General features: G+C 38.2%; 1 protein-coding gene across 1 annotated transcript; it reads left to right on the plus strand.

Moving 5' to 3' along the window:
• Window positions 1-9,489: 9,489 nt before the first annotated feature.
• On the plus strand, window positions 9,490-18,446 carry LOC145767348 (fatty acid binding protein 1-B.1-like). Its single transcript, XM_082579154.1, has 4 exons — window positions 9,490-9,633; window positions 14,879-15,051; window positions 17,515-17,616; window positions 18,160-18,446. Exons 1-4 carry the CDS (start codon window positions 9,567-9,569, stop codon window positions 18,211-18,213), a joined length of 396 nt encoding a protein of 131 aa, XP_082435280.1. The 5' UTR covers window positions 9,490-9,566; the 3' UTR covers window positions 18,214-18,446.
• Window positions 18,447-18,839: the final 393 nt, after the last annotated feature.

Here is an 18,839-nt window from a genome sequence, read left to right on the forward strand (position 1 = left end):
GAATGCAACATTTTCTCGTTGGTTTCATCCTCTGCCTACTGATCGGGAGAACGGGGGTTCGACGCCCGTCGTAGTCAAACTTTTTTTTTCTTTAAATTAATTTTTGCGGTGCACAAGAGAGAGAAGTTCTTTTATTTTTGCATCAGAACTTCTCTCTCAAGAGCTTTTCAAAAAAGTAGAGTAGGGTTAGGGAAAGCTTATATTTTATTATCATTGCACAATTTCATTGGCAAATAGTTATTTCGCAATCTGAATCAACCAATCTCTCAAAACACTTTCGGAAAATCTTACTTTTAGAGTGACTAGAATCAATAAGACAAAAATCTCGTGGGAAAAAAATTTCGCTTCCCGGCCATACCACCTTCCCACTGTCGCCGCTTCCCACCACTGCCAATCAATCTCGGTTGGTTGCAGGGTTGCATTCCTGGGGGGGGCTCGGGGAAGCTCAGCCCCCCGAAAAATGAAAAAGCTTGATGTAGGGGGGGGTGCTCGTTCAAGGTTCCATTTTTCCGCTCTTCTGGCTGAACAACAACTTATCGACTAAAAAAGTAACACTTTAACAGCTTTTTCACAACAAAACTGCAAAAATACACGAACATAAGTTGGTAGCAATCGTCGTTTTCCGTGATTAGGTCCGTATATTAGCTTAAGTTTATCATGCAATCTACATGTAGGTAAATCAAGCTTTTTTGCAAATAGGGCAATAAAGAATGACATAACAAATTTCGTGGCTCTTTTGGCATTCTAGATGTCTGCGTGTGATGTGATTCTTGCATTGAATAGCCTTTCCCATCCATGTGCCTTAAAATTTAGGAAAGTAGATAAAATTTTCAGTGTGCGTTGTGCTGCGTCCTCACATCGTGCTATCAAGGCTCTGTGGAATAGTTTCCCAGCATTGTATAAACACTTCACAGCCCTCTCAGAAAGGAAAAATATTAGAGAATCGGATCAGGCCATGTTCAGAGGTCTCTGTATCAAAATGACCACCAAGGAATTCGTAGAAGATCTGGCGCTTTTAAAAGATTGTCTTCGGCAATTATCGCTTTTGTCAGAAACTCTCCAGACTGAGAATATCAACTTCGTAATAGCTAATCGTCACTTAAAATGGACTGTTAATTCTCTGTTTCAAATCAAAAAAGCGGTTCAAGAAGGAAAGTACTCGTTGATGAAGTTGTTAACTTGAGTCCTGGAAGTACAAAAACTGCTCCTTAGGCATAACGTTGGACCAGTTCAAAGCTCGACGTAGAGACTATCCTTCTTTTGGTCGTTATCTGTTTATTCAAGCTTCAGTTGACAACATTGGAAGCAGGATGGTGAACACCAACAATGAAAATTCTGTAAGAGCTTGAAAATTATTGTACCAGAGTTATGGCACGCTGCAATCGAAGTTCCGTGGCAAGAAGGGGAGCAGATATTACTGGAAAAAGAGGAGAGATTTCATGTCACCACTCTTATTTCCGATTTTCGATTGTATGTTGACAATCCTTGCCTTATTTCACATAGCCTTCGATAAAGTTGCTCAAGAATGTAGTAGGCTACTAAACATGATTGCTTTAAGTTTTGCTGAAGCCGAACGTGGATTTTCGCAAATGAACTTGGTCATCACATCACAGTCTCTATATTACTAATAATAGTAATATAGAGACTATTAGTAGCCTAATATAGAGACTGTGATCACATCGCTACGATCAGGGCTGACGAAATTACTTGTTTCAGTAATGTTGTTCGTCAGTAGGCTATCAATGGACCACTTCCTCATATATGGAATGGCATTGCGGCAATTCAGAAGTGGTTGCGGACTCATCGATCGGTTGTGGATACTCAGGTTAAGCACTCTAAGCTGCCCACATTGAATGAACTCAGATCTGTGCAAAAACTGTTTGCTGGCTAAAATCAAAGACTGTCGTGGACTCGTGGTGCTTATAACTTAGCCCATAAAACCGAAGACCTGGCAGACAGGCTATTTGTTTTCTATAATCTCGTTTGCACCAACTTGGAATAGCCTATGCTTTTGCTGTATTTGGATTTGTTTACACTGTTCGTTAATAACTAAATGAAATTTTAGTGTAGGCTAACTGTCACATTGGCAACTTATTGGTTCTTACTCGCAAAGCTGCAAACACAAGCTCTCATTTCAGGAGATGCATTTCCTTACTTTCCTACAGTCAATGTTTTGCAAGTGTGCTTAGAATTGTAGCAAATAAGTAGCCTACAACTGAGTTAAAAAGATTGGAATTAGCTCATGCCATGCGAGTTTCAAGTGTAAGCTTACGCAGTAAAGAAAAAGCAAAGGAGATTGCAGTGTAGCAACCAAGCCAAATTTTAAACTTATAATTTTATTTCGGATTCGACTACCTTTTCACGTTTTTTTACTTCAAGCTATGTTTTAGCAAGGATTGTTTTTCGATATGATGTTCAGAAATAAAAACAAACTGAACAGTGTTTTTTTTCAAAAAAGGTAAAGATTGTTGGCTCACCTACACCGATTACTTATAGGCCTACATACTTTGTCTATTCCGCCCTACACACTTTGTCTATTACAACACAGCTAGGTGTTAATAGAGCCCCCCCCCCAAATAAAATGCTAGGAATGCACCCCTGGTTGGTTGGTTTGAAAATTTATTTTCTGGAGGAGAAAAGTTATTTCTGGCAGTTTCGCATACTTGAAAGGTCTTGCAAAACTTACACAAACTCGGTTATCGAGATTAACAGAGTGAAGCTTCTGGTTGTTAGCCTAGCTACAAATATTTGCAATAAAAGAAGACGCTCATGTATTTTATTTTCAATTTCTTGACTTTAAAAAACGAACAGCAGCAGCAGCAACAACAAAATCGTCCTCGTGTATCCTAAATAAATCGATCATTTGAAAAAGAATCATTGCGTAAGTTCTAATTCTCGCTAAAATCCTTCATTTAGGATGCAACCGAGTGTTTGGACACAACAAGGAGGCTAAGTTAAACACAGTCAACCGGGTTAAGTAACTCATTGGTTTAAAAAGTAGATCCAAATAAATCTGAAACTAAAAAGTTTTTTTTTTTTTCTTCACCAAAAACACTATTAATATTGTAAACCATTTCCAAAAAATGATACTAAGTAAAGAACTCCCTTTGATAAAGTAAAAAACACGTCTTGAAATACGCGTGCACGATTGAGTAGGCTACGTATTTTTGACATCAAATCAAACCTATACACGAATCTGTTTCTTTTCAATGCTGATGACTTTCATGAAGCAAACGAGATCGTTGCGAAAATTTGTTAAAATTAATATTCAAGCTGTTGACACCATAGTGGATAATTTTAACATCAACCATTGACAATATTTTGGAAAAATATGGCCAAGGTGTGGACTATCTTGTCATTCGAAAAAAAACATCGTTAATTTTTTTCGCAACGACATGTCTGTGTAAGTCTGGTTTTCGACTTTGATGATGATTACGTGCCCGATCTGTTCCATACGTTGGCAGCCTTGGTCTTCCAAACTTCTCTGTCATTTGCCATTCGTATAAAATCGCTAATTTTGATTGTTGTGTTTTGGCCCATTGATTGAAGCTGTTTAAATAAGTTAATCTTTGCTGACCTCTGCTTCTTTTTTCTTGTATCATGCCCAATGGTAACTTACTATTTTTCGAAAGCTCAATATCTGCGAATATGCCCTATAAATTCCATCTGGGCCCCTTCTAACTGTTGTTATTAATCTCTTTTTTATTTTTGCCAATGCCAGAACTTTATCATCACTTTTCTTTTCAGTCCAAGAGATCTTCAACATTTTTCTGAGAAACCACATCTCAGCAGCCTCTAATCTTTTCTTTATTTCGTTACCGTACTTAGATTGTCCAGCATTCGCATCCGCAAGATGAACTAGGTTTGACATATGATTTTAAAACTTTCACTTTAGTTTTTATTGTTATGTTGGGATTTTTGAAGACTGTGCTCATTTTACTGAAGGTGTCTTTTGCCGTAGAGATTTTCTTTTTAATTTCAATGTCACTTTTGCCATCAGAAGTTATAATATACCCAAGCTATTTAAATTTGTCAACTTGTTTTACTGTAACACCGTTGAGTGAGAGGTTACATTTTGGATAAGTTTTCTTTTTTGATACAGTCATGCATTCAGTTTCTCTTGAATGTAGCCTAACTTAACGACTTCAGCTACTTTAAAAAAAGTAGAAGTAGGTAAGCTACATAGTGTCAGCGACTTGGGCCAAAGCAAAAGCGACAAGCAAAGATAAAAATACTTCCACACTTCGACTCGGCCCTACCCACAAGTTCCAAGAATACCATAGCATAGGCCCTAGGGGGAAGGTTTGGTTAGTTGAGCCGGGTAACGGTTGATCCATCCGGTTTTATCGCAACGTCGTGCATGATTAGTCAACCGTTTAATAACGAAAATATGGAAAAACGTGAAGTCCATCAGCACATGTAGTTTTTAGGGATTTTCTACAAGCAGAAAAATTGTGAAGCAGTAAAATGGTAGGTAAAAGTAGTTTTGAGAGAAATAAGAAATGTGTTATTTTTTCCTACGATGTTTCATTGTCGTCTTAATCGAAATTCTGGGATAGGTAAGGATAACTTACTTTTTGTTTTAGTAGTTCTCGTTGCTTGATTAGCCATCAGTTGGTTATTGGTAATTTTTCATGAATTTTGAAAATGGCGGCGATGTTAACAGTTGAGCCACTTGCAATGTTCACGATTGAGCCAGGTCTTTGTCATGAGGAATGTAGTTTATGAGCCGATTGTCCTGACGCACTGCCCTAATTTTGTTGTACCGTACTGTGATTGATGCGTAGAACTGGTGGCGGTCCACTCCCTCCTTAAACTTCCATAAGAGTAATTCGTTCTGTAATGCGCCAGTTGAGGGTAATTTTTTACACCCCCCCCCCCCTTATATTTTTCGATAGCAACGCCAGTGGTTGCTAAGGTTTGTTTTCTTCACAAACCTCGCGAAATCGTTTCAAAAAGGTAAAAGCACCTTCGTGCAAAGTTTCCTATTCAATGATTCTCAGTGTTTTCAGTAGTATAAATTTTTCACTGGTCTTTCATTTTAAAACACTAGACACAATACACAGTTTAAACATTTTTTGATTGTATATTTGCAAAATGTTCAAGAGAAAAGTTTATTGCGTATGATGCAGATTGAGCTCTCTTTGGGGATATCGTTTGGAAGTGAAATAATAGTGGATCAACCGTGAACAATGGGTGGCTCAACCGTGAAATTTAGGGTATCATTTGAGCCGGCTGAGTGTCAGTTTCAAAATGCCAATAAAAGATATAAATCGGGGTCAGTCGCAAACATAAACATGCTCACAAGAACTGCAAAAGACTGAAATTTACCATGATGGATTCGGATTTTCGGTAAAGTTTGTCGTTAAATTTTTATTGCAGAAACATCGATTTCTGGCTCAACTAAGTAGACCTTCCACCCTCCTAAACGAAATACAGAAAATAAAAGATAGATGTTCCTCAGCCAACAGAGCAACACCACACCTGACGGAATTCGAGAAGACGATCGAGGACAACGGATGTTCCAAAGATTTTCTTAAGCAGCCACCCAGACGACGACACCAACAAAATAGACAAAATCTCCAAACATCGTTCAACCCAATAGCCTACAAAATTTCCTTTTATGAGCGACGACGCGGACAGTAAAGAAAGTCTTCAAAGACCTGGATTTGGCAGTCCGCCTCTTTCGACGCTCACGAACCCTCCGAAGCGCTTTTCGAAAACGACAAAAATCCGAAACTTGCCGGCTACAAGACTGCCCACTACGGAACGACGACATGTATACCACCAAGAACTAAGAACTGTGTTTACAGGATCATATGCAAGATATGCAGTGAAAGTTACATATGCAGCACTATTCGCCCAATCCCCCGGCCTGAAAAAATACCTTAACTCAGTTAAAAGTTCTGTTTTTGGTCATCAACAACAGTGCCTTGCCGACTTTGAGTTTACAATCATTGCCAGAGAAAACGATGCGATTCAAAAAGGTCATTTTCATAAGTAGACAGAGTCCAAAGATCAACCACCGTGCCGAAAGGGAAGAACTTCGTCAACTAATCTATTAATCAAGCGATTCAACAAAATTTCACAACAATAACGCCGAACCACACAGAAACTCAACAGACAGCATCCTCAAACCAAACAAAAGAGCTGCATAAAACAAAGACTCACTTCATGTCCTTTCACTTACACAGGCGATGGAAAAGACGACTGCAAAGACTAAGGAGCTCAAGCTTTATAAACTTCAGCTTTGGTAAAGTTGAGCACTTTGATAGCTTAGCTCAGGACAGCACCTTTCATCGGTTTACTGAAGGCAAAGTTTTGGATGCTACGGCTTTGTGACAAATAGCCTACTAGCATTAAATGGAAGTTATCATTTTTCACATAACGAAGCCAGATTGCGGAGCAAGTGCAACACAAGCTACTTCTGCATATAACCCTACCGGTTATAGGCAAATTGTTCGTAAACAGTTGTTCGTAAAACAATTCTTCGTAAACAGTTGTTCCTAAAACAATTGTTTGTAAACAGTTGTTGGTGAAATGAAATCCGTAAAATAATTCTTCGTAAAGCATGTCTTCGTATACATCAAATCTTAATTGCATGCACGAAGAAATGCTTTGGAAAGAATTGTTTTACAAAGAATTAATTTTACGAAAAATTGTTCACGAAGAATTGCTTACAAAGAATTGTTTTAGGAAGAACTGTTTACGAAGAAAACGTCGGACACCACCTAACCAGTGATTCCCAGTGGCAAAAAGATGCAAACTGCAAAAAATAGTACAAAACATTGAAACCACTGCACACTGAAAAAAGACTAAATGGCGTTGTAGAGCTCGAGCTCCCCTAAAAGGACGTACCCTTCTCCCCCCCCCCCCCCCCCCCCCCCCCCAGTTAAGAACCACTGTCTTAGAGTTTTGTATTTTAGGGTCAACAGTTTATTGTGGAAGTGCAAAACAAAACCGAGATAAAGCAATCTGACGCCGAAAGGATTTTATTTAAAAAGCTTTCGAATTGTAGCCTTCCACCCTGCTTCCAACAAATGGAGCAATAATCTATTGCCTTGAATAAACAGATACGGAATGAATCTGACTTTTAAGCTTTCGCTTTTTAGAACTCACCGTAGAAAGGTGGATAAGCAGTTATTGCTGTTGTATAGTCTTTTGTGTTGGCGTATAGAACGTTTATGCTTGGTGTCCAGAGGCATTGTCTTCGCTTTCCCTTCCCCAACAGCTATATGTCTTCCTAGTGGAGCACTGGACTTTATGCATACATCTACCTTTGAAGAATGTGGTAGCTCCACCACCCGAAAAACCACCCGTTATTTGTTCACTTTGTTTCTTTTGTTTGTCTTTATTATTTCTGTTCACTTTGTTTGCTTTTTTTCTTGTTAATTCACTCCACAATAATGATGACGTTTTTGATCATTGTAACCTAACGTTTGATGACAAGCTTGTAGCCTATCAAGAGGTCTGTAGTACAAACAAAACAAATTAAACCTTCGGTTGAGCCAACAAATGTTAATTAAATGCCTTGTCATGTTTTCTTTGAAACAATGACAAATCAATTTGAATTTATTTCAAGAAATTAGTAGCGACCTTAAAATGAAAGCTTGAAAATCTAAATGCGTAATTTGCATATTTGTATGGATGTTGATTTTTTCCTAGTAATGTAGGCTACTATGTCAGTACGTGACGTAATAATCTGTTGGGCTACTTTTCGTGACCTAAGTATAACTGCTAAAGCGGGTGAAATGATGATCATGCTCAACTATTGCACGAATTTAGTTATTTGCAACAATTGTCCGCTTTTTCACCCAGCAACATTGTGTTTTTCATACTGTATTAAGTTCCTAAAGTTAGAATCAACTAATTAATTTTAAACAGCTGAACTTTTCCTAAACCCTTTTATCATCAAATACGCTGAGTGCACTGTACATTTGTACAAGCCTTCTTTGTAGGATTTGTGAAATAAAATGTTGAAACAGCGTGAAGTAGCGTTTGTATTGGAAGCCCGTCCTTGCTAAAAGATATAAGAACTTCTCCAGACATTCGTCAGAAGTCAATTTCAAAAAAACAGCTACAGTAGAAGGGGCAAGAATGTGTAAATTAGTTAGTACTTGCCAAATTAAAGTCAGTTGCAGTAAGCTACGCTTTCACTTGGTGGAATATATTTTAGCTTTGCAGAGCAAAACTAATTTAGCTAGTTGGGTGCGCGATTGGAAAATTAACATGTATCAACATTTGTTGGACGTGAAACAGACGACTGCATTGTACCTGATTTAAAACGGACATTTGAAAATATAACTCGTAGTCAGGAAGTTTGGTTCATGTTCTCGGCTCCATTCTGACAAGATCTGATTGTTCAACAGGAAGTGCATAGGATCAATTGCTGTGTGAACAACCTGTTACTGATAAATTGCAGCAAAATTAAGAATTTGGATAAACTTTGATTGCACGTTGGAGATTTAAAATAAGTCTGATTTTTAAAAGCAGACATGCGAGATATAAAGTATTGCCATTCTCAAAATTGCAGCAAAAATTGTTAACATTGTTAACGTTGTCAGTTAACTAGGCCATTTTTTAGCTTAAATTTTCCAAAAACGTTTAGCAACTTCATTTGCCTTTGCTTCTCATCTCGATTGTTTCAATCATACCAACGGTCTGTGAAAATTTTCGCAAACCAAAATAAAATTAGCAATTTAAAGTTTATAGCATTGATCGATCTCAACAATAAATTCCAAATATTTCATGTATTTCTGCTGTCTCACGTACCTTCGATGGAACTACTAAAAGCGAAGAAGGAGGTTTCAACAGCCCTGTTTGATTTGATGTGGTCAATAGTGAACTTTAGAGCGTTAGACAGAAGATGAGAGAGTAATACACAAGCCACAAAATCGCTTCTGCTTTACACCAAAAGTCAACGTTTGAAGCTGTTGGATCAATGTAAAGTGGAAAAAAGAATAAAAAACTGACTAACTGCCTGAGTTTCAACGAATATTGATCTGGCTGAAATGGTGATTTATTTGAATGCAGTGCCTCAATGGTGATATAAGTTATTTGCTAAGGGTCTGAAGTGGGCTCTTATTTTGACACTGAGGTGAAAGTTTTATTGTTTGTTGGGATAACTCCGCAAAGCTACTTCGTGCGCAATTTAGACTCAGTTACACCTTAACGACAAAAGCTAATGGATTTGCGTTTAGGAAAACAGAAAGCACTTGAAATACAGTAGAATGTGATAAAATTTTGATTTCTCCAATATGAAAATAGGTAAGCGTTCATGTGACTTGTGCACTGTGCAGACCTACTGACTTTTCTTTAAAAAAAGGACTGCAAAACTTGTTCTAGGCAAACGAAAGAGAGAAGCGTTGCCACTATAGCCTACTTTTCATCCGCGAAGCATCAATGATACTGTACAATATTGATTTTAAATGGTTTGAGGAAATTAGCAGCCTACTAACAACAATTTGGTCAATTGCGTACTAAACCTAAACAAATCAGGATAATCTGTAGCGCTTTTTAGAATTCTTACTGCTTCGTATTAACTGTGGTACTGTTATAAAATTAAAATGGGTTTTGGTGGAAAATGGGAATTGAAAGATCAGGAAGGATACGAAGATTTCATGAGGCTGATGAGTAAGTGTTAACATATTTTGCCATTCTTGTGCTTTTGCACAGAACAAATTGTTGATTTTCAAAGAATTTGTACTGAAAAATTTTCAACGCAGCTTACTTGCAGGCAGAATTCATACTTTTTTATATTAAATTTTGATTTCAGTTTTGTATTTTTCACAGTTTGTATTCTAGACTTTTACTATGTTGACGTGTAGCCTATAGTTTTCGCTGAGATGGTCAGAAATAAAAATAACTGAACTGAACTATTCCACTGGTTGATATTTTAGGCGATATAACAGAATAATCTAGATCTGTTCAAAACGTAAATGATTTTGCTTCGTTTTGACTAGTAACTGTTTTGCTTTTCTGCATTATTGTAAATTAAGTTTCTTTGTAAAAATTTTTTCGTTTTGTTATTTCGCCACACCGCATTCGGAACACCACAAACGATTTTTTTTACATATGTTATTTGCTTCTAAAATATCACAAAGTGTTTGTTGAATTCAGCTGAATGTACTGTAAACCAAGGCCTCCCACACTGGGGGTTGTAACCACGCAAGGGTCGCGTAACGAACTTCAGGGGTCGCAAAGAGTAGCCTATACTAATTTTACACAAAATAGGCCTCTACAGCATATTGGTGCAAGATGCTGTGAAAGTTATTAACTTTGTTGAGTCGCGCACTCAATACACGTATTTTTCTGAGTTCATGTGGTGAAATGGAATGGGAGTTTAAAACCTTTTCACTGCGTTGTGAAGTGTTTTTTTTTTTTATTATCTTTATCCTGCATTGCAGGGAAAGCGGACTTAAGCGCTATGCATTGGTGTACGCCTTCCGACGTACACCTGACCCACGCTGCAGCCGACGGCAATGTCTATTTCCGGTTGTCTACTCTACTTATGACTTAAATTTGGTACTACCCATTACTCGAAATCGATCACTGGGTAGAGGCAATTACCGTAAAGTTTCTTGCCCAGAGAAACAACAGCAAGTGCGAGTGGCTGGAGTCGAACATGCAGGCTCTCGACTGCGAACCCAACGCGCTATAACCACTCGGCCACTGCTGTCGAGTGAGGTAGCTTTCAAAAGTCAAAGCTTTGAAAAGGCTATTATAGTATTCAAAAATGAAATCGCGATTTTTGTAACAGAAAAAAATTCAGACTTGGTTCACCATTTTCGCAATGATAACTAACTTTTGAAATTATGCCAAATGTAAGTTTAGCTTGAAAAACTGAACTAATTTTATTTGTTCCTCTTAAGAGTTAACATCCATGTTTTGCATTGAAATCTAAAATTGATGCGTTTGACAAAAAAATACACATCTGGAAACAAAAGCTTTAAAATGATTTTTTTGAAATGTTTTCATTTACTGAAGAGTTTTTGGCTAACAATGATGTGGAATCAAATCAATCGTTATTAAACCTCTCACCTCTGGTTGTCGACCATTTGTCAAATATGTTGGAACAGTTTTAGAAGTATTTTTCTCAAAAATTGGACGTTACCAAATTAAATTGGATTCAAAACCTATTTGCAATGCAAAAGCAAAGTTGGCCTTTCAAGCACCTCCCTCTTAAATTTCAGGCAGGGGCGCCGGAAGCGGGGGGGCAGGGGGAGCAGATGCCCCCCTGCCCTCAATTTTTCTGCAGATGGAGGGGCAGGGGGGCAATGGTGCCCTTTTAAAGTCATGTAAGCTACTGCACATTTTGCAATGTAACAATTTCTGCTATTCGCTTTTAGCCTAATTATAATCTTTCATTTTTGCCTCAAAATAATGTTTACGGCACAAAATTTTGCAACACAGTAAGTTACAGGCCTTAAAACTCGTTTTTTTCTGGCAGCTATCGTGGCCTACCGGGAGCTCCTTCTCGGCGGCCAAATCTGCGTGCTTGGAGACCAAAATACAAAATAAAAATAACGATAGCACAAGTAAATAAAGTTAAACTTGCAACAATGCTAAAATGATCACTTAGCGTTGTTGAAGTCTGGGCCTGGGCGACGTCCTATACAATAGAATCGTTGCACCACGCAATAACTGCTTAATCGGGATTGTAATCCAGTACTGCGGGACTATCTAACGACACTCGCACGAGTGTCTCCAATGTGGCTGATTTTAAAAAAGTTCGTCACTCCCCTAGAATTCTTGTTAGCAACGAAAAACAACGTTCGACATGTGTTGACGATGACGGCAAGGTAATAAAATAAGTATTTCAATGATGTGAAGGACATTACTAAAAGAAGCATAATTTTTGATCCAAAAATGTTTTCCTCTGGGATGTCAACTAACCTAGTTTTCCTTTTTAACAACGATTCAATGTCCGACAACATCGAATCGACATAAAAACGACAATATTGCCAGCCGATGTAAATTAGCACTTCGTATTAAGACTTTGTTAAAATAAACGTCGGGAATTACAAATAAGACTGAGGATCGCAGATGGATATATTCCATCAATAACAAATATTCCCGCACAATGCAACAGTGGCGATTATGACGCGCTGACCTAATTTTGCGTCACTCTTTGATACTACATATTTTCCACAGTTCATCCACGATCATTCTATTGCGAAATTAAATAATTGGCTAGAAGAGACCGGCGGCCAAACTTGGCCGATTGAGGAGGTAGCACCGGCTGTCATTCCAGCACTACTTTGCGGCCATGGCAGCAGGCTGCTTTAAGGCTTGACAGTCGGTTACATCATGATAACATAGCTGTCATAGCATGATGCCCTTCTTTGTATACCGGACACATGTAGGCTAAAATTACTCAAAGCTAATAGATTAGCATTATCGCGATGTCTTAAAACTTGAAAAAAAATTGGCCTTTTAGTAAACAAAAGTGCCCTTTTTTCGTAATTTTGCCCCCCCCCAGTCAAAAATCGTTTCGGCGCCCCTGATTTCAGGAAGAACTTGATGATCTATTTTTTGACTAAGTTGCGGTTTGAATTTTCTGAAAAAAGGTTGCACACTTTTGGGCTGAACATTAGAGTAAAATATCCATTAGGTTACAATCTGGCTTAGCAGTAGGCCTAACCGAATTTCTGCTGTTTGTATCAACATATCTGTGCGAGTCAGCGTTTTCAACGTTGACGACAATCAAAACAGCATTAAAACCACGTTGAGACCAGCATTTATAAATGTTAAGCCACGGCTGTACCCACTTTGTGGCAGAAAGCAGTCGCGCCCATCCAGGGCCGGATTTAGCTGATAGGGGGTCCGGGGCACTTTTAGATCGGGGGGCCCCCGTGCAAAAAATTTTTTGCGCCTACGGCCCGAAAACTTTCCTCTACGTCTACAGTAGCATTGATCCAGCACTGCACAGCGTTTTGTAGAAACTTCAAATGCTGAAAGAAAAGAATATAACACAAAATCATACTTTTTCCACGTAGGGGGCCCTTTAAAAGTCGGGGGGGGGGGGGGGGGGGGGCGGTGCACCTGCACCCTCTGCCCCCCCATAAATCCGGGCCTGCGCCCATCACACAGAATATATGTGTTTGCTTTTTTTGTTTCCAGTAATTCCAGTATATAGGCCACGGTAGCCTGCCCTACATGTGAAGTAGCCTAGCAGGTTTCCAGTAGGCTACAAGTACGTAGCTTGTTTTTAGTTTTGGTTCGACTTAAGCTTTGCAATAAATATCACAAATGTACACTATACAGTATATTTCGAACTATTTATAATTATTATAATCGTGAGGGCCGAGGGGTCGCGAAATTTTTTACAAGATTAAAAAGGGTCGCTAGCAAAAAAGCCCACTGTAACCCTAACTATTCAATCAGACCGCTTTTGCATTGATAAATCTCCCACAGACGTTGAATCAATGTTAAAAATAAATAGTTTTATGGGTAGAGAGGAAGTAGGCTACCACCGATAGGCTAGGCTACATGCTATTCCAGAATGCTTTCACAGATTGAGACCATCAAGTTTATGAAGGACAACTGGACAATTAGCCTAACCGCAGACACAGCCTATATTTCAACATTCTGTTTTTTTGCGCATCTCTCTTTTCTGTGGGTTGTGACAGAAATATCCTTGTAAGAAAAGAACTTATTGACTTTGAAATGAAATGCATTGCTTGTGAATATGGTAGGCTACATCTATTTCTGTAGCAAACAAAGGGAGTGCCAGCCTCGATGACCATTTCAGCTTAATTTTCATTGTATGACTCCTGTTTTGGCAGTGTTGCCTACTTGGATTAATAGACCACTTCATTTGCAGAGTTTAAATGTGTTGATTGGATGCTTTCAACCCAAGCCAAAGAATGGGATAACGTTCAGCTTTGTGTGAAGTATCTGGCAGGGAAAAATGTTGGCATTGATAATACTAGTCGGTTCGATATGCACGAAAGCTTGTGCAAAAGCGGCTTAAAACTGATACAATTGCTCTTTCTAAAATGATGGCACATGAAAAATGGACAGAATATTTTAAACATTGCAAAACCGTAGCCTAAAATTTTTTAAAGAAATGTTACATCGCACAATTCGTCTGCAATAGGCTGTAGCTCGTAATTTAAATTTAGAACGCATTTTTTTATGATGCAGCCACAATATGGCGCAAGAAAATAGGCAAGTTGAGTTTTAATGGTTGTGAACAAATGTTTCATGGAAGCAATTATATAATCTCGTTAAAGTTGACCCTTCCTTATTGGAAAAAGTTAAGGGAACAGCAAAATATCCATGGAATGAATCTGACAATAAAAATTTGCTTCGTTTTTTGACTAAACGTTTGTTTTGTTGCATAAACCTCTAGTTATCTAAGAAAATGTAACAACTTCTTCAGACGCAAAAGTTCATTTGCATTTTACTTGTTTACGAAACATGTTTTCTTTTGGGGAAGAAAATATGGTAGGCCGACATTAACCAAAATAAGAAAATTTAACTCGTCATTGCTAGTTAGCCTACCCAGATGACGTTAATTTTTTTTTCCATTTAATTGAGACGAAATCTTCTTAAATATTTTGGCAGATGTTTCTTAGAGTTCCTAGTCTCACTTAAATTTGCTATTACGCTCCTGAATAGGGCATTTGTAAATGAAAATTATCCAGTAGGCCTAATTCAATGTTATCAAATGCGATCTAAGCTACTGTATGAGTTTTCGAGCAAACTCGAAACTTTGAAGCCTGTCCATTCACTTTTAAAAGGGTAGCAAACACTGGTGAAATAGTAGGCTATACAAAGGCAGAGACAATAGCTGTTTCTTGTAAGTTTCACTTTTATCGTTTTTTGACAACTGATGCTGGTGTGATAAATTTTTCAATTATTTTTAATGCAGAGGTACCCGAAGAGTACATCCAAATGGGAAAGAATGCCCCCGTCTCCTTACTGATCGAAGAGGAGGGAGACAAGTTTAGTATTCAAACTACGACTGGTCCACAATCCTGGACTGACAAGTTCGAACTTGGCAAACCTGCAACAATAACAGGCCCAGGGAAGCGTCAAATGCCTGTAAGTATCAATTAAGAAGTAATTGCACCTATTTTGCCACGGTAAGATATGGCATATAGTATAAAATAGGCGATGAATTATTTGGACCACCTGTGATGAAACTGTTGGTGTATTTATCGTGCAGCACAGAATGTCATTTGCATTCGAATGTAAGTTAATTATATCTGTGCACTGGCTGCGCACTGCCATTTTTGTAATGAGTGATCGAATATTAGTAACCTAAGTTCAGAAAGGGGTAGGGTAGCCTAACTAAGATGATGTGTTGATCGATAGTGCTAAAATACTATAAAGGTGAACACTGAGCAGCTTAGGCTACAAAGACAGAGCATCATCGCACCAAGTAGGCTATTATTCAAAATGGTATTCTTCAGTACCAATCGCAACTTTCAATATTCATTTGCTTTTGTGGTATTGTTTGCCAAGTAGGTAGCCTATCAATTTTAAATCTTTCTTCGTTGGGATTAACATGAGCAACCGTGAGTTTATAAAAGGTTAATGAAACACAGTAGCGCACCCAGAAAAAATTAGGGGAGGGCTAATTCAGAAATGTCGGCCGAGTGATTTGCGACAATAGTGACAGTGACAATAGGCCAATGCCTATCCTTTTGATTAAAAGTTAAAGGCACTCACAGCCCACAACCCATCGGTTGCCGATACATCAAGATTCGTTCCCTCAATCAGATTAGAAGTTGGCCTAGTGAACCCCATGCTACTCTAGCACCATCAGCATACTCATCCCTACGTTCACTCTCGCAATCTTCTATATAGATCTCAACTTTTTCGTCATGTATTACAAAATAGAATTAGCTTTCTGTTTGCCAACACAAATAAGTGCGAAAACAACAACTAGCACAAAAACAGTTTGAAACAAAACACCAATTTTGTAAACAGTAAATTTGATGTGGACGTTTTTCCTACTTACAAAACATTCAAAATTAGTTCGCATTTTCAACTAAAGTCTCAGACGCCTTCGTCTCTCTGCTCAAATGTTGTATACAGTTTTACATGTCCGTGTGATTCGGCATTGACGTACGGTACATCAGTATGTCCACCAGACATTTGACCACGAGAGTACGGGAGCATCTGAACTTTAGGGAGTTAAAGAAAAGTGCCATCAAAGACTATATCATAGAGTGTTCTTTTCGCACAGATCGAAAATTCTCTGCTGACTCATTTAAAATTTTACGCAAAGGCAAATCCCAATTTGACACCAAAATTCCGGAAGCGCTATTAATCAAACGTAACAACCCAAAATTAAGCAAACAATTATTTGCTAGAGGCGCGTCCATTCTCTTCAACATTTAGCCTACATGATTTACTTGATGTATCACGTTCCCTGTGGTGCAAATTTTTTTGTAGTCATTTATCATCATCATCATCATCATAACCCATCGTCGGTTTGTTCCCCACTAGTGGGGGTGGCCGATTGTTTCCGCGCAGCAATTGTTTTAATTCCCTTTTCTCCCTTGATCGATGTAGTTGCCTTTTCCTAATGTAATTTTACCTTCAAGAAGTTGAAATTGATTGCGTTTTTATTAATATTTTCAGGTTCCTGATGAGGGCTTAAGTTAAGCTGAAAACGTTAAACTGTTAAAACTACTTATAAATAAGTTATGTAAAATATGTTGTTATAATGCTCATCCCTGTTGTATTGTTGTGTCTTATTCATACTTAACCTGTAAGCAAAAGGTATAAATGGAGAACATACAAAAGCTTCATTTTTGATGGCGGGTTTTCGGGGGGACTTGATCCCCCTTAGCCCCATGCTGGGTGCGCTACAGATGACACAAAAGCATCGGAGATTCAAGTCAAAAGAATAAAAGAGCATGGAATGGACGAGACTACAGCTTGCTTGACTAAACCCAAGATCGTATCCGCACACGATTGACAATGGTTGTGTGATTAATGCTTCCTCTCTGGCTTGATTTCTATTGACTGCTCTGTGCAGCCAATGCTTGCTTAACCGTTAGTGTCAATCTGGGGAATATTAAGTTGTGGATGGCTTGATCGAAGATACCACGGAATTGCATAACATAGCCCTAGTCTATGTGTTTCAGATCAGAACATTTGGAGAAGATTGAAGGCTTCCGCTTTCCAATAACTTAGCATTTTGCATGAATTGGCGACGATGCTTCATTCGTATGTGGGCGTAGGCTCACCACCTGCACTATTTTCAACAATGAAACAAACATTATTTTAAAAATTAGTCTACAATAGACTTGCTTTCAATTTATTTCCGTACTACTCCTACCGCTCATCAATGATGGCAATAGTAGTTATAAGTTACTGAAAACTTAGCCACTGATTGACAACCCAGCAAGTAGATAAAATCATTATCCTGTATTATAACTGGACGTTGACACATTATATTAGCCTACAATGAACAAACAGAAGAAGCTAAATGCTCACTACCATATCATGCCATTATTGATTTTGTGATTACGTCAATCAATTTCTTTCTAGACTGTTGTCACAAGAGAAGGCAACAAATTGGTTGGAGCATACGAAGTGCCAAACGCACAAATTATAGCTTGTCGGCAGTTGGAAGGTGACATTCTTTACGACGTGAGTGCAGTCCCCTATACGGAAACTATGTAGTCTAAGTTATAGTTTTAATCAATAGATTTGTTTATTTTTCAATTGTTGATTGTTTAAAAATTTCGAAAATCCAAGTGATTTTGGAAATGTTGATTGAGTGAGCAGTTTTTGTCATATTATTGTTAAAGTCGCCTTTGAGAATGTCATAATTTAATGAACTGTAACAATTTTTATCCTCGGACTTAGAAATCTTTACCGGTCACGAGGATGACAAATTAAAGTTTGCGCTTGTCTGTAAATAATTGCATCCAGGAATGACGCTGAATGAAGAGCTGCCCTTTCAAAGTAGGTTGCTCAATCGCACACGCCGAGAGTAGAACCATGTGTTTTCTTGTTTCATTCTATCTGATTAAGTCTACTGACTAGTGACCACACGAACTATACTCACTGGTCACCGAAGTAGGTCAAGCTTCGTGTTTTTGCTTTAACTAAAAGTGTGCGTAGATAGGCTACTTGGCTAACTTATAAAAATACATAATATTATTTCTAAACCGGTACTTGTTTTACCAGATTCTCACTGTCGCACATGTCTCATTCAAAAGAACGTTTCAACGACAGCAATAAAAGCTTCTTTCAGGACCACAACTACGCTACAGTATAAAAGACCAATTTATTGCAGACATTTTCATACTACTTTCGATTGTATTTTAGTTGCCGTCCTTTTGTAATTTGAGCCTACAGTTGTTCTTCCCTATTTTATAATCTATTTGGTGAGGCATTGCCAAATTCCTACAGAGCGTACTGCAGGCCTGTGTTGTTTTTGTGTTATAAACGTGGCATAAAATCATTGTTAAAAATGCGTATTAAATTAAGCAGGCGATATTCAAACAGCAAATGCAACCTATAATAACCTAGATGTGCTTGCCAAAGAAACCAATGCAGGCACAGACTACTTATTGAACTAAAAAAAAATTAGGAAGAAATTGCGGCAGCATTGTCTATTTTTACACCAGCATGGGCAACTATATTCATTGGCTAACAAACATTCACAAGTAAAAATTTCCCGACGTTGGCACCTTTTTGTGAAATATGTCGACAGTTTTACAACAATGCCGGCCCGGATTTAGGGGGAAGCAGAGGGTGAAGGTGCCCCGGGCCCCCCGACTTTTAAAGGGCCCCCCTACGTGGAACAAATGTAATTTTTGTGTTGTTTTTTTATTTCAGCCTTTGAAGTTTCTACCAAATGCTAT

The sequence above is a fragment of the Aplidium turbinatum genome, chromosome 3, assembly GCF_918807975.1.
Source record: "Aplidium turbinatum chromosome 3, kaAplTurb1.1, whole genome shotgun sequence".
Classification (NCBI taxonomy): Eukaryota; Metazoa; Chordata; class Ascidiacea; order Aplousobranchia; family Polyclinidae; genus Aplidium; species Aplidium turbinatum.